Below are 13,445 nucleotides of genomic sequence, written 5' to 3' on the forward strand. Positions count from 1 at the left end.
TGTTGTTCAGCGCTGTATTGGGCATCATCTACGGGCACGGAGCAACACAGCGCTGAACAACAAATGCTCTAATTGTTTAAAAAATGGGTTTACGAAAAAACAAAAAAATGCACATCTAGACTTTTTCGAGAGGAATGCATTGGTGCACTTGGTTTTTCGATCCGATGCATACTTTTTTTTATAACAATTGCAGAAAAATAACAAATAGCGTAATTGTTTAAAAAATTGTTTAAACAAAAAAACAAAAAATGCACATCGAGATTTTTCCGAGACGAATTGAGAGGTGTTTTTACTTTTTCGATGTGACTATTACTTTTTTATATTAATTACACAACTTTGAAATCCATATCTACGGGGACGGAGCAATACAGCGCTGAACAACAAATGCTCTAATTGTTTAAAAAATGGGTTTACGAAAAAACAAAAAAATTCACTTCTAGATTTTTTTGAGAGGAATGCATTGGTGCACTTTGTTTTTCGATCCGATGCATACTTTGTTTATAACAATTGCAGAAAAATAACAAATAGCGTAATTGTTTAAAAAATTGTTTAAACAAAAAAACAAAAAATGTACATCGAGATATTTCCGAGACGAATCGAGAGGTGTTTTTACTTTTTCGATGTGACTCTTAGTTTTTTTTATATTAATTACATAACTTTGAAATCCATATCTGTGGCAAACTTCAACGTCGTAAAGAAGAGGAAAAATAAATAGGGATGCCTCTCTATAGTGGATAATGCCATCTACAGTGGATAATCATAATTAAAACAGTACTAATGTATATAAAATAATTATTTTACTTTAATTAAAAGTCAAGAGCTACACGTGTTTATAAATTCAACTTAAAAATAATTCTTTTTTTCCTCTGCGCTCTTAATTAATAATTATCCACTGTAGGTTAAATTACCTACTGCAGAGAAGTTCCCCCTACATTTGATGAAACTTGATAAGGCGCGTAAACAAAAAGTTAATAATTTTCTACTATAAGAATACATTTTTAACCAAATATTTTAATTTTCTACAACAAAATTGTGAAATTTGTAACCATGTAGTTTAATTTCTAACCTAAATTGATACATTTTCAATTATTCAGTCAAATTTATTATTTAGAAGCCAATTGAATTTTAAAAAATTTATACTAAGAAAGATGACCTTTCTACCATGAAACATAAGTTTTCAACAAAATAGCTACATTTTACTCAAATAGATGAAGTTTGAACTAAAAAAGATTTTAAATTAATTTTAGCAAGAAAAAATTAATTTTTATCACAAAAATTTTTTGTTTAATAAAGTGTTTTAATATTCAGTCTATTAGTTGAATTCTCAACAAAAAAATATGACTTTTTAACATAATACTTACATTTTCAATGAAAAACATGACTTTTTCACCAATAAGATTATTTTTTCATCCAAAAAGACAAATTTTCAAAAAAGACATGAATTTTCAATGAAATTATTGAATTTTCAAGTCAAAAAGACGAATTTTTCAACAAAATACATACATTTTCCACAATACAGTTGGACTTTCCACGAGAAGAGATCAATTTTTATACAAGAATAGAATAATTAAGTTTTCAACCAGAGAGATCAATTTTCAAGTAAAAAATATGTATTCTCAACGACAAATCTAATGATTGATATTTTAACCAAAAAAGATTTCAATTTACATAAAAAGCGGTAAAATTAAAACAAAAGAGTTTTCATTGAAATAGTTAAATTTTCAAGCAAGGAGATGAATTTTCAACTAAAATGATGCAACTTAAAACAATTAAACAAAACGGTTCGAAATTCAATTAAATAGATGAATTTTCAATTGAACTCTAATTTTTAGCCCAGAACATTAATTTTCTACTGAGAATAATTAATTTTTAATAAAATACATGAGTTCTCAAAAAAATAGTTGAATTTTCAGTAACAGCAACAGAAAATTTCAACAAAAAATGGAATAGTTCAATTTTCAATTGATAAAATTAGTTTCCAAAAAAAATAGAAACTAATTTTGATTAAAATAGTTCAATTCTCATCCAATGAAATGAATTTTCAATAAAAAAGATGAAATTTAATCAAATAGTTAAATTTTCAATCAAAACGATGAATTTTTTACCAAAATGATTAATTTTTTACTAAAAAAAGTTAATTTTTAATACATTTTATTACAAAAAATGGAATAGTTCAATTTTAAGTTAAAAAAATTAATTTTCAACAAAAATAGAAACGAATTTTTAATAAAGCAGTTTAATCTAACCCATTGAAACAAATAAATAAGCGCATTTTCAATTAATTAGGGCAATTCAATAAAATACGTGAATTTTCTACCATATAGTGGAATTGTTAATGAGAAAAAATCAGTATTTAACAAAAACTAGAATGGTGACAGTCTCAGTTAAAATAATTTATTTTTAATCTAAAAAATAGAATTTTCATCAAAATAGTTAAGTTTTCAACTAAAGGGATGAATTTTCAACTAAAATAAAACATATTAACTTTTTTTGTACAAAATGGATCAAAATTCAATCAACTGGTTGAATTTTTAACTAAAAATATATCATTTCAACACAAAATGAAATAATTAAATTTTCAGTTAGGAAAATTAATTTTTCATGAAATAGTTCAATTCCCGCCCATTGAGATAAATTTAATTAAAGTTAATTATCAAACAAATAGTTTAATAATAATGGAATGTACTTACTTGACGCAAATTTGTATGAAGAGGGTGATTGCCCATGTAACTTCAAGAAAAAATATCACAACCGATGCTCCCCTGAAATAAAAAAATTGAGTTAAATAAAACATATAATTTTAGATTATTATAACATATGATTCCTTAAATGATACATTAAAATTATTATTATACATGAAAGTTAGAAATTCAATTTTAATTAAATAAACTTTTATTGATGGCGACTGTCAATGAAATATTGAAATTAAAATTTATCTGGACTCACAAAGGAAAAAAAATATTGTTGCTTCTGTGGTGGGAAACAGTTCAGAATATTCCTGTTTTATAGAGTTTAGCAAAAATTAATTCAGTTGATAGCTCAGGCAACAGTGCTTCTGTTTCATGACTGCCACGTTGCGAGTTCGATTCTTGCTGGCTGAACTTTTTTGTTTGTCTGCTTTTTATTTTTTATGTATGAAAATGTTTATAAATACAATTTTCTTTAATAATAGATATACGTATACATATGATCGAAGTATTTTAAGAAAAAATATATTTTTAATCGCATTTAGCACCTTCCCAAGTAAATATTTCTGTAATGAGTCACTGTTCTGTTAAAAAATTCTGGTTAAAAATATAATTTCTTGTCCAAAAATACCTCTTCTATACTTGTAATGTTAAATATAATTAGTAAGCAATGAAAACAAGATTTAACATTTTTATCAACAGATTTTTTTTTTTTTTTGCAAAAAACATGAAAAAAGTTTAAGTAAATCAGTTTTTTCGTGAAAAGAGGCTGTACAAAATTATGATTAGAACAATTTTTAAAGATTATTGAAGGATATTATATTCAAAAATATTTTAATTAGTAATAAATAAAAAATAAATACAAATTTCAGATGGCGAGAGTTGAACACTTAACCTTCCGGTTAAGAAGCAGTAACCCATCTTAAAAATATTTTTTTCATGTTTTCTAAAAATTTTTTTTGAAAACCTCATCGGCTATTTCTCAGAAACTGCATTAGTGATCCGTTTTCCATCGAATAAGTATTGTAAAATTTTCGGGTTTACTTAATCAGAATTTGAAAGCAGAAATAATTCCAAATTGTAAATTTAAAAAATTAAAAACATTAATGATTGCAATTTAAAGTTTCATCAATTCGGAAAATTTGAAATTAGAAACTCTTGACTTTTCTTCTTCAAAATGATCCCATTTAAAAAATTTAATTTTTTAAATTAAATTAAATTGTTAAAATTGAAAAATTTTCTGTTATAAGCCTTTGGTTGAGAATTTAAGTCTTTTGTTAAAAATTCGTTTTGTTTGCGCTTGGGAATTAATTTTTTTAACTGAAAATGGAATTTTGCTATTTTAGTGAAAATTGATCTTTTTTAGTAAAAAGTTCAGGTATCTTGTTGAAAATTTGTCTTTTTTGGTGACAAATTATTCTTTTGTGCTGAAAATTCAACTATTTGGCTGAAAATATAACTATTTCATTTTTCCTTAAAAATGTATCTTTTTTAGTCGAAAATTCAATTATTTTGTTCTGAGCTCGTCTTTCTTGGATTGAGAATTCTTTTTTTTTAATTTATGTTTTTGGGTTAAAAACTCATCTGTTTTACAGGAAAGTTGATTTTTTGGTTTAAAAATTAAACATTTTGACTGAAATTTTTTGTTTATTGATTAAAAAATATTATTTGATTCAAAATTTAACTCTCCTATTAAACTTTCCTATTTTCGATTTGAAAATTAGTCTGTTCTATTTGACCATTCAACTAATTTTTGAATAAAACTGAAATCGAAATTAATTGAAAAAGAAGGTTAAGAAGGTAAGCGAAGGTCTCGTAGGTTGAAAATTCAACCGTTAGGCAAAAAAAGATTTCTTTGTTTGAAGTTTCATAATTTAAGTTTAAAATTTATTTCTTGGTTGAAGATGTACTAATCTTATGGAACTTCCTTTTGTTTTACTGGAACATTAGGGTTTTTAACTAAAAATTTATTTTTTGTTTTTTGGGTTAAAAGTTCTTTAAATAAAAATTGAACCGTTCCATTTCTTGTGGAAAATTTACCTTTTGTGATAGAAATTAAATCTTTTTGGTGGAAAACACATCTGTTTCATTTAAAACTAAACTATTTTATTGATTTTTTTATTTGGTTGAAAAATAATTTTTTAGTGAAAATTTAAGTAACTGTTTTGTTGAAAATTCGTATTTTCGGGCTGAAAACTCATCTGTTTTTCAGGAATTTAATCTTTTTAACTTAAAAATTAGTCTGTTTTGTTTGACGATTCAACTAATCTGTTGAAAAATCGTATTTTGTATTTAATTACTTTAATTTAACAGTTATTGGATGACATTTTTTTTTGAAAAAACAACTATTACATTTTTTGTTAAATATTCATTTTTTGTACGAAGCTTCATCACTTTGATTAAAAATTTGCAGTAATTTCTTGAAAATTTATTTTCTTGGATTTGAATCTTAATTGTTTTGATTGAAAATTTTAATAATCCATTTTTGGTTAAAAATGTCTCTTTTTGAGTTGAAAGCTAAAAAATTTGGTTGAAAATGCACACATTTAACGCTCACATTTCGTTAATTAGTCGATGACTCCTGATAAAATAAAATGCAATACTTAACAAAAATTAAGAACGGCATTGCAAGCCTTCGTTTGAAAATGTAAGTCTTTTGTTAAAAATTCCTTTGGTTATCGATTGGAAATTAATTTTTTTAACTTTTGTTGAAATTTGTTCTTTTTTGGTCGTAAATTCATATCTTGGGTTTGCTAATTCAAACATTGGGCTAAAAATAATTTTTTTTTTGGGGTTAAAAGATCATTATTTGACTTGAATTTTTTTTAACTATATAAATAAAACTATTTCATTTTTGCTTAAAAATGTATCTTTTTTAGTCTTTCTTGGGTTAAACCTTCGATTTTTTTAAATGTATATGTTTGAATTGAAAACTCAACAGTTTTGCAGGAGTTACGTATTTTTAGCTTGAAAATTCAACATTTTTAATGAGACCTTAAGGCGCTTTAAACGAATTTCGGTTTCGCTTGATCCACTGTACGTCTAAAACGATAAATGGTTTTTAATTAATATTCTTACCACATAATCTAAGGGCAATTATAACGGTTTGGCGAGAGAGCTTTTTCGCTCAAATTGACTTGTTTTTCATTTCTAATTGAAAATTGAGTGTGGTTTGCGCCTAAAAACCGGCAAAACTCTATTGTGTACGCTGAACTGCTGTCGTTGCCGGTTTCAGGCACAAAAAAACACTTCATTGTCAATTGCAAAAAAAAACAAGGATATTTTCCGGAAGAAACTCTCTGACCAACCCGGTATACCTTTAAATTATGTGGTAAAAATATTAGGTTCAAAAATTCATCCTTTCAGACGTATAGTGGATCAAGCAACAGCGAGACTCGTTTGAATTGCCTTAAATACAGTTAACATTTTCGCTGAATTTAAGTTTATTTCTAAATTTGAAAGCAGAAAAATATAGAAATGTAACAATTTAAATTGAATTATTCACTGTCAGTTTTTCCCAGTCAAATCGTGAAATATAGAGAAAAATATAAAGTCAACCGATGTCTATAATTATTTTTCCAATAAAGAGAGAGAAAATCTGAGATGAGGGTCAGACGTATGATCTCATCGAGAAAAGTTAAGTCGGTTAAGTCTTTAATTAGATCTTGTCTTTAAGGAGGTTTAGTAGCTGGAGTTGCAAAGTTATCAACTATTGATTTGAGCGGCCTCGTCAGAAGATTCACAAATTCATTGCATTTGCTATGTCAAGGTGCTTACTGTTCACTTTAATCAAATTCTGTTACTTTTAATTACAATTCGATTAAGCGCCCTAGAAACGCTTATTCAATTTATGACTCTATCTCAACCATATTTCGACCTTAGGATAGTCCAGAAATGCGTTGGAAAATTTTTCCTGTCACAATTTCATGCATATCGCTCAAGGGGCGAGAGGCGGTTGCGACTCTTGTCTGTAAAATACGAGTAGTGCAGCGGAAAGGCGCATTGCGCGGGTACTCGCGTACGGAGATTGCGCAATATTATGCATACCAATTGGAAACGATTCAGACAGCTCTGAGTGTTTACGTTTTGATAATCTCGCTTTAGCAACAAGGTTACTTGCAGGCCACTCCCGATACTCTGGCTAAACCAAGAGTAGGCTATATTTAGAGATGGTGCGAGCCCCATGAAGCCGCACGTATTTCACATAAAAAAAACATCGTTTCTAATACATTAAATACTACTTTATTAAGATAATTACGTTTATAAATTAATTGTTTAAACAATTTATCATTGTTTTCAGCAATTTTTTTCAGAAAGAAGATAGACCATTACAGCTTTTTCAAAAAATTTCCAATTTTTTTCCAATTTTCAATTAGAGTCATTTAATAACATAATTGTTCGAACAACTTTTTATTATTTTTAATAATATTGCATTTAAATAATGCTAGAAATTACGACTTTTTCTCAAATTTTTAACATTTTTCTACTTTTCAATTAGAGTAAAGTAACACTTAATTTAAGTTAACAAAAAAATTGTTTGAACTATTTGTCTTTTTTTCACTTGAAGTGACTTATTAATTAATTAAGTTTAGCAGAAATAATTGTTTGAACACGTTATTATTGTTTATGACTATCACAATTTATATTAATGCCACTTTTTCTCCATTTTTAACTTTGTGAGATAATAATTAATGTATGTTAACAAAAATAGTCGTTCAAACAATTTATTATTTATAACTATCTTGACTTCCATTTTAGACATTCGCTTTCTTTTTTGTAAATATATTTTTCTGAAATAAAACAGATGTTTGAATTATTTTTAAAATTTTCTATAGGATCATATTAAATATAAATTTTTCTTGAAGTAGTTACTAAGAGCATTTTTGTTTAAATTAATAATAATGTTTAATATTTGTTTCTAAATTGCATCAATTCCTGACTCACTCAGTAAAAAATTGAAAAAAGTGGAAAAATTCGGAAAAAACTGCAAATTTCTATAAATTACTCAAAAAATAATAATTATAACTAATGATAAATAATAATAAATTGTATGAAAAATGATGTTTCTTAACTTGCATAAATTATTACTTTACTAAGTAAGTGAAAATTTGACCACATATTTTATAAGAATTCGTTCTTTTTTTTTTTTTTTGATTGAATTAAACTGCTATTGATCTAAATTTTAAAAATATTTTCTGTTTGAAAGCTCAAATATTATATTTTTTGTTTATAATTTTTTGTTGTTGCAAAATGTAACTATTACATTTTTAATAAAAAAATGATCTCTGGTTTAGCTGAAAATTCGTCTTGTCACTTTAAAAATTCATTAGCCCTTTGATCGAAGTTTCATCTTTTTTGGTTGAACAATAAAAATGCAATTGTTTATTTTTTTGTTGAGGCTTAATTTTTTTCAACAGAAAATGAAGTTTCTAACTTTTAGTTGAAAAAATTATTTTTTAATTGAAAATTCAATAATTTGGTGAAAAATTATGTACATACTTTGTGGAAAATTGAACTTTTTCGTAGAAAATTAATCTTCCTACTTGAAAATTCATCTTTTTAGTTGATAATTGAACTAAAAATGATTTATTTTTAACGAATTAGTTTATGTTTACAGTTGAGAGTCAAAAAATCTATATTTTAATCGATTCGAATTGAGAAATATTCGAAGTGAAAATTGTTTAATTATTCAATTTTGAAAGATTTTAATTAATTAATTAAAAAGAATAAAATTTTAATAATTGATGTAAGTTATAATTTCAATTTAGAAGATGTAGAATTGAAAACTTGACTTTTGATCTTCAAAATCATACAGATTTCAGATTTGAATAGTATCTTAAAATTTGAAGAGTTTTTAATTGTGTAAATTTAGATTTAAACATGATTTTTAAATATGAATCTTCGTAATTTAATTATTCCAAAAAATGGTTAAAATTACAAAAATGTAAACGATAAATCTTGAAAATTAATTAATTTACAATTCTGTAAACTTTAAGAATTCTAAACTTTCCAATTGAAACTTTTTAAAATTCCAAATACTTAAAATTGAAGAAGTTTTAATTTTGAAAACAGACAAACACAAATTGTGCAAATTTTAAGTCTTATAAATAAAAGTGCTGTAATTTGTTATTTCACATTAGAAATTTATTTAATGTGGAAGATTCAGAAGTAAAAACTTGAACTATGAAAAGAATATTCAAAATAAATTATTTTAAATTACACATATAGAGAATAAAATAATTTTAAAATGAAAATCTTCACTACAAAAAGACTGTTAAAATTTTATGATTTTTAATAATAAATATTTAAAATTTACCAGGTTGTCGAGTTTATAATTTTAGAGATCTACAAAGCATATTATTATGATATAAAATAGCTATTTTAATATTTATTTTAATTTAAGATTATTACTTAAATTTTATAGTACTTTCAATTTAAACATATATTTCAATTTTACAACTAAGCAATCAAAGTGTAAGTAATGTAAAAAGCAGAATAATATTTTTCGGAATTACCATTGGATATAATTCTTATATTTGCGAACTAATATTTGACATAATTTTTATTATTCTGAATTGCTGTTTTTCATAAAACTTAGCATGGGCACGATAAAGTCGATTCTTAACTCCTTTGTTCGTTCCGTATAGTAGAACATTAGGCGGCTATTCTTCACAGCGGCCTTAAAAAAACTTTTTACGGCAGTTTTAATGCGCAGTTGGAGTTGCGCATCAAAACTGCCATAAAAAGTATTTTTAAGGCATTTTTCATGAGTCCTAAACTTACAATCGCATTGATGTTTAACTAAAAAATGTGAGTAGAAATTTCCAAACATTGGACAAAAATCGGATTATAGATTTTTATTTTCTCTTCTTTGGTTTTCGCAAAAAATATTTACTGTTAAAATTTCATTCAGTAAACTGGGTGGAAAATAACTTGATTTTCAACATTTTCTGACTTTTTCCTGATTTTTCTCTAACCAATTTTTTATTTTTCCTGCTCATTAATATACAAAAACCAGCATTTCAATTTTAAACATATATATTTTTTTAACAAAGTAGCTCAACTTTTACCCAAGTGGTTGAATTATCAATTAAAAACGATCAATTTTGAAAAAAATAGTTTCAATTTTTAGAAAAGAGATTAATTTTCTACGAGAATGACTAATCTTTAATTAGAATAATTAAGTGTTCATTTAGAAGAATTATTTTTCAACAAATACAAAAACCGAATTTTCCACCAAAGAGATGCACTTTCCATTAAAGTTATGAATATTCAAAAAATTCATTTCTTAGCCAAGTCGTTCAATTTTCAAAAAGCAGATAAAATGTTAAACAGAAAAAATGAATTATCAACAAAATAATTAAATCCTCAACAAAAAAAGTTTAATTTTCAACTAAACAGTTGCATTTTCATAAAAAAAGGTAAACTTGCTACTAAACCAGATGGATTTTTAAATCAAAAAGATACATTTTCATAAAAATAGTTAAATTTGTATCCAAGAAAAGATTTTAATATAATTTTCAAAAATAAATGATGAATTAATAAAAAAAATTAACTTTGCACAAAGCATTTGAATTTTTAATTAATAAGGATTAAAAATAATTACTCACGAAGACGCATTTTCAACTAAATAGTGGAATGTTCAAACAATAAATAATTGAACATTTATTAGAATAGAGAAATTTTTAAGAAAAGAGACAAATTTTCAATAAAATTCATGAATTTTTAAAGAAGTAGTTGAATTTTTAAGTGAAAAAGTTTATTTACAATCAAAAATGTAAATTTTCAGAAAAAAAGTAAAAAGGTAATTTTGAAACAAATGGACAAAGTTTAATTTAAGAAAATAGATTTTTAAAAAAGAATTCAGGATGTATCCAAGTAGTTGAATTTATAATTAGAGAACATCAATTCTTAACCAAAAAACTATGAATTTTCAATAAAATATTTGAATTTTTAAGCAGAGAATATCATTTTTCAATTAAACAATTGAATTTTCATCCAAAAAAAGATTGAATTTCTACTAAAACAGATGAATTTTGTGAACAAAAAGACAAATTTTTAAAAAATATTCGAATTTTCAACCAAGAAAGATTTTAATTTGTTTACAACGCCAAATTATGAAATTTTAACAAAAAATTAATGTTGGATAAAGCAGTTGAATTTATAACTATAAAGTATTAGTTTTTTAAGAATTGTGGAATTTCCAACAAATTAATTAAATTTTTAAGAAAATAATTTGAATTCTCAGTCAAAAAGAAAGGTTTTGAATAAAATTCATGAATTCCCAAAAAATAGTTGAATTTTCAAATGAAAAAGATTAATTTCCAGTCAAAAATGGAAAATTTGAATTGTTAGATAAAAAGTAATATAAAAAAAGGAATTTCTAACATGATAGTCAAATTTATTTAGCAAAAGAATATATATTAAAGGAAAGTAGCTTAAAATATGTCCAAGTAGTTGATTTTTCAAATAAAAAAGATCAACTTTTAACCAAATTAGATGAATTTTCAATAAAATAGCTGGATTCTAAACCAAAGAAGATTAATTTTCAATTAATCAGCGTATTACTTTTTCACAAAATTGTTGAATTTTTAACAAAATAATTGAATTGCTAACCACATAAGCGAATTTTCAAAAGAAAAATATTAAACATCAACTCTCAATCAAGCAAATAAATTTTTAATCAAAGAGTTGAATTAAAAAAAGTGAATCCTTAACTAAAGATGATTAATTTTCAAGTAAAAGTCAAATTTTTAAACCAGAATGAGAAATTTTCACAAAGATGGCTGAATTTTTAAGCAAGAAAGACTTCAGTTAAATTTTCAACACCGAAATAAGAATTTTAAACGAAAAGTTAATTTTGAACAAAAACGTGGAATTTTCAACTAAAAAGAACGACTTTTTAATAAAATTATTATGTTTTTAACCAAATAATAAAATTCGTAATTAAAAATATTATCGACAAAAGGAAGATACTGCATAAATAATAGAAATCCTTGATTAAATTTTCATTTTCTCTAAACCTAAATACAAAAGGCGAGAATATTCATCGTGTATAAGTTTTAATATAGAATCCGTTATAAAGTAAATCAAATAATTTCAAATAAAAATGTTTAACTTTAAATATATTATAATTTGCAGTTATTTAAAGTACTTTTTTCGGTGACACGATTTTCGATTAAATAAATACAAAGGAAAATATTATTTATAACATTATTTTGTATGTTACATTTTTATTTTGATGTATTTTTCAATATAATCTCGAAATTATATTTAGGGAATATAAAATTTGGATCTTAAATATTGAATTAGTGTCGATTACTGGTCTGATATTTTGGAGAAATGAGAAAAAACCTACCTCAGCCCGGATTTGAACCCGGAACGGCACTGTCCGCGAATGGAGCATTAACCAATTTCGCCACCGAAGCCACAGCCAATTTTTTTGTTCTCGATGCCCTAATTGGTCAATGCGCTATTCCTGTTCCTGGTTCAAATCCGGGCTGAGGCAGATTTTTTCTCGTTTCTCTAAAATATTAAAGCTGTAATCGACAATAATTTAATATTTAATATTCAAAATCAATAATGTTTTATTAAAAATTTTGAAATATTAAAAACAAAATTGAAAATAAAAAAAAGTAAAAAAGTTTGCTATAAATAACTCCAGTGTTTAAAACTGCACAATTGATTAGTTTAAAATTAGAAATTTCACTATCTGAGACAGAAATTATACTGCCCTCATGGAAGTGCTTTTAATTTTTTTATTTAATTGTTCTATCAACTAATTTGTATTATGGTCTGAAAATTAATCACACTAAACTTGATTGTATAGTTCCACGGAAAAAAATGCTACCTATTTTATGAAAAATGCTTTCCATTTATATTTCTGTTTTCTATTGAATTTTTTTTATTCTTATTTTTTAGAAAAATGTGATTTGTGAAAATATCTAAAAATCAGAGTGCGAGAAATAAATTACGGTATACGCATCCTCACGTAACGTAAAACCCCATCACATGTCCATGATACGCCACGTCAACGCCAACGCCAGAGACAACTGAAACATAAATAAAAAAAAGCATTTTATTTTTTATTGTTACTTGTATTTATTTTTTTATATTCCTAACGATTTAAATAATTGCTACTTTTCATCGATTAAATATTTAACATGCAGAAAAGTTCATGTGGGCCGACTTAAAAAATCCGAAAAATAAAATTCCCGATACCGTCAAATTCCTAAATTGAAAAATTCTCGAAAAATACAATTCCTGACATTATAAGATTGTCGAAATGTAAAAAACCCGAATTGGAAAATTCCCGAATAATAAAATTCTCGACAGAAAATTGCCGGATTATAAAATATCTTAACGAAAAAATTCCGGAAATTTAACAATTAAAAAAATGGGTTTCTCAATAAATATTATTTATTTGTTAAAAGTACAATAATCTAATATTTTGTATGAAAGAAAATATTTTTTTAATGTTTCAAAAAGATGATTATTTGAATTTAAAACTACAATAATTTCATAAGTATTTGATGAAAAAATTAATTTAAACACACGTGCACCTCGAATGAAAAAAATAATTGTTTTCATAAATTTTTTCCGAATTAAATTATTCGAATTAACAATTCGATTTATTTGACCAATTTTGGTCATTTTCTTTTAAAACAAAATTCGTCATTCAGAAATATATTTCTTTCAATTATAGTTATTTTGAATTCAAACAATAATTTAAAAACCCATTAAACGTTGTAAAAAATG

At 24.8% G+C, this 13,445-nt stretch overlaps 1 protein-coding gene across 2 annotated transcripts in view; it reads right to left on the reverse strand.

Moving 5' to 3' along the window:
• LOC117169505 overlaps positions 1-13,445 on the reverse strand; it is a 166,233-nt gene that overhangs the window by 20,276 nt on the left and 132,512 nt on the right. For both annotated transcript variants that reach the window (XM_033355914.1, XM_033355915.1), the window contains 2 exons: positions 12,679-12,739; positions 2,691-2,762 (listed from right to left, as the gene is read on the reverse strand). In XM_033355914.1, the coding sequence (XP_033211805.1) occupies positions 2,691-2,762; positions 12,679-12,739 (133 nt within the window). The remainder of the gene's footprint in view (positions 1-2,690; positions 2,763-12,678; positions 12,740-13,445) is intronic.

The sequence above is a fragment of the Belonocnema kinseyi genome, chromosome 3 (assembly GCF_010883055.1).
Source record: "Belonocnema kinseyi isolate 2016_QV_RU_SX_M_011 chromosome 3, B_treatae_v1, whole genome shotgun sequence".
Classification (NCBI taxonomy): Eukaryota; Metazoa; Arthropoda; class Insecta; order Hymenoptera; family Cynipidae; genus Belonocnema; species Belonocnema kinseyi.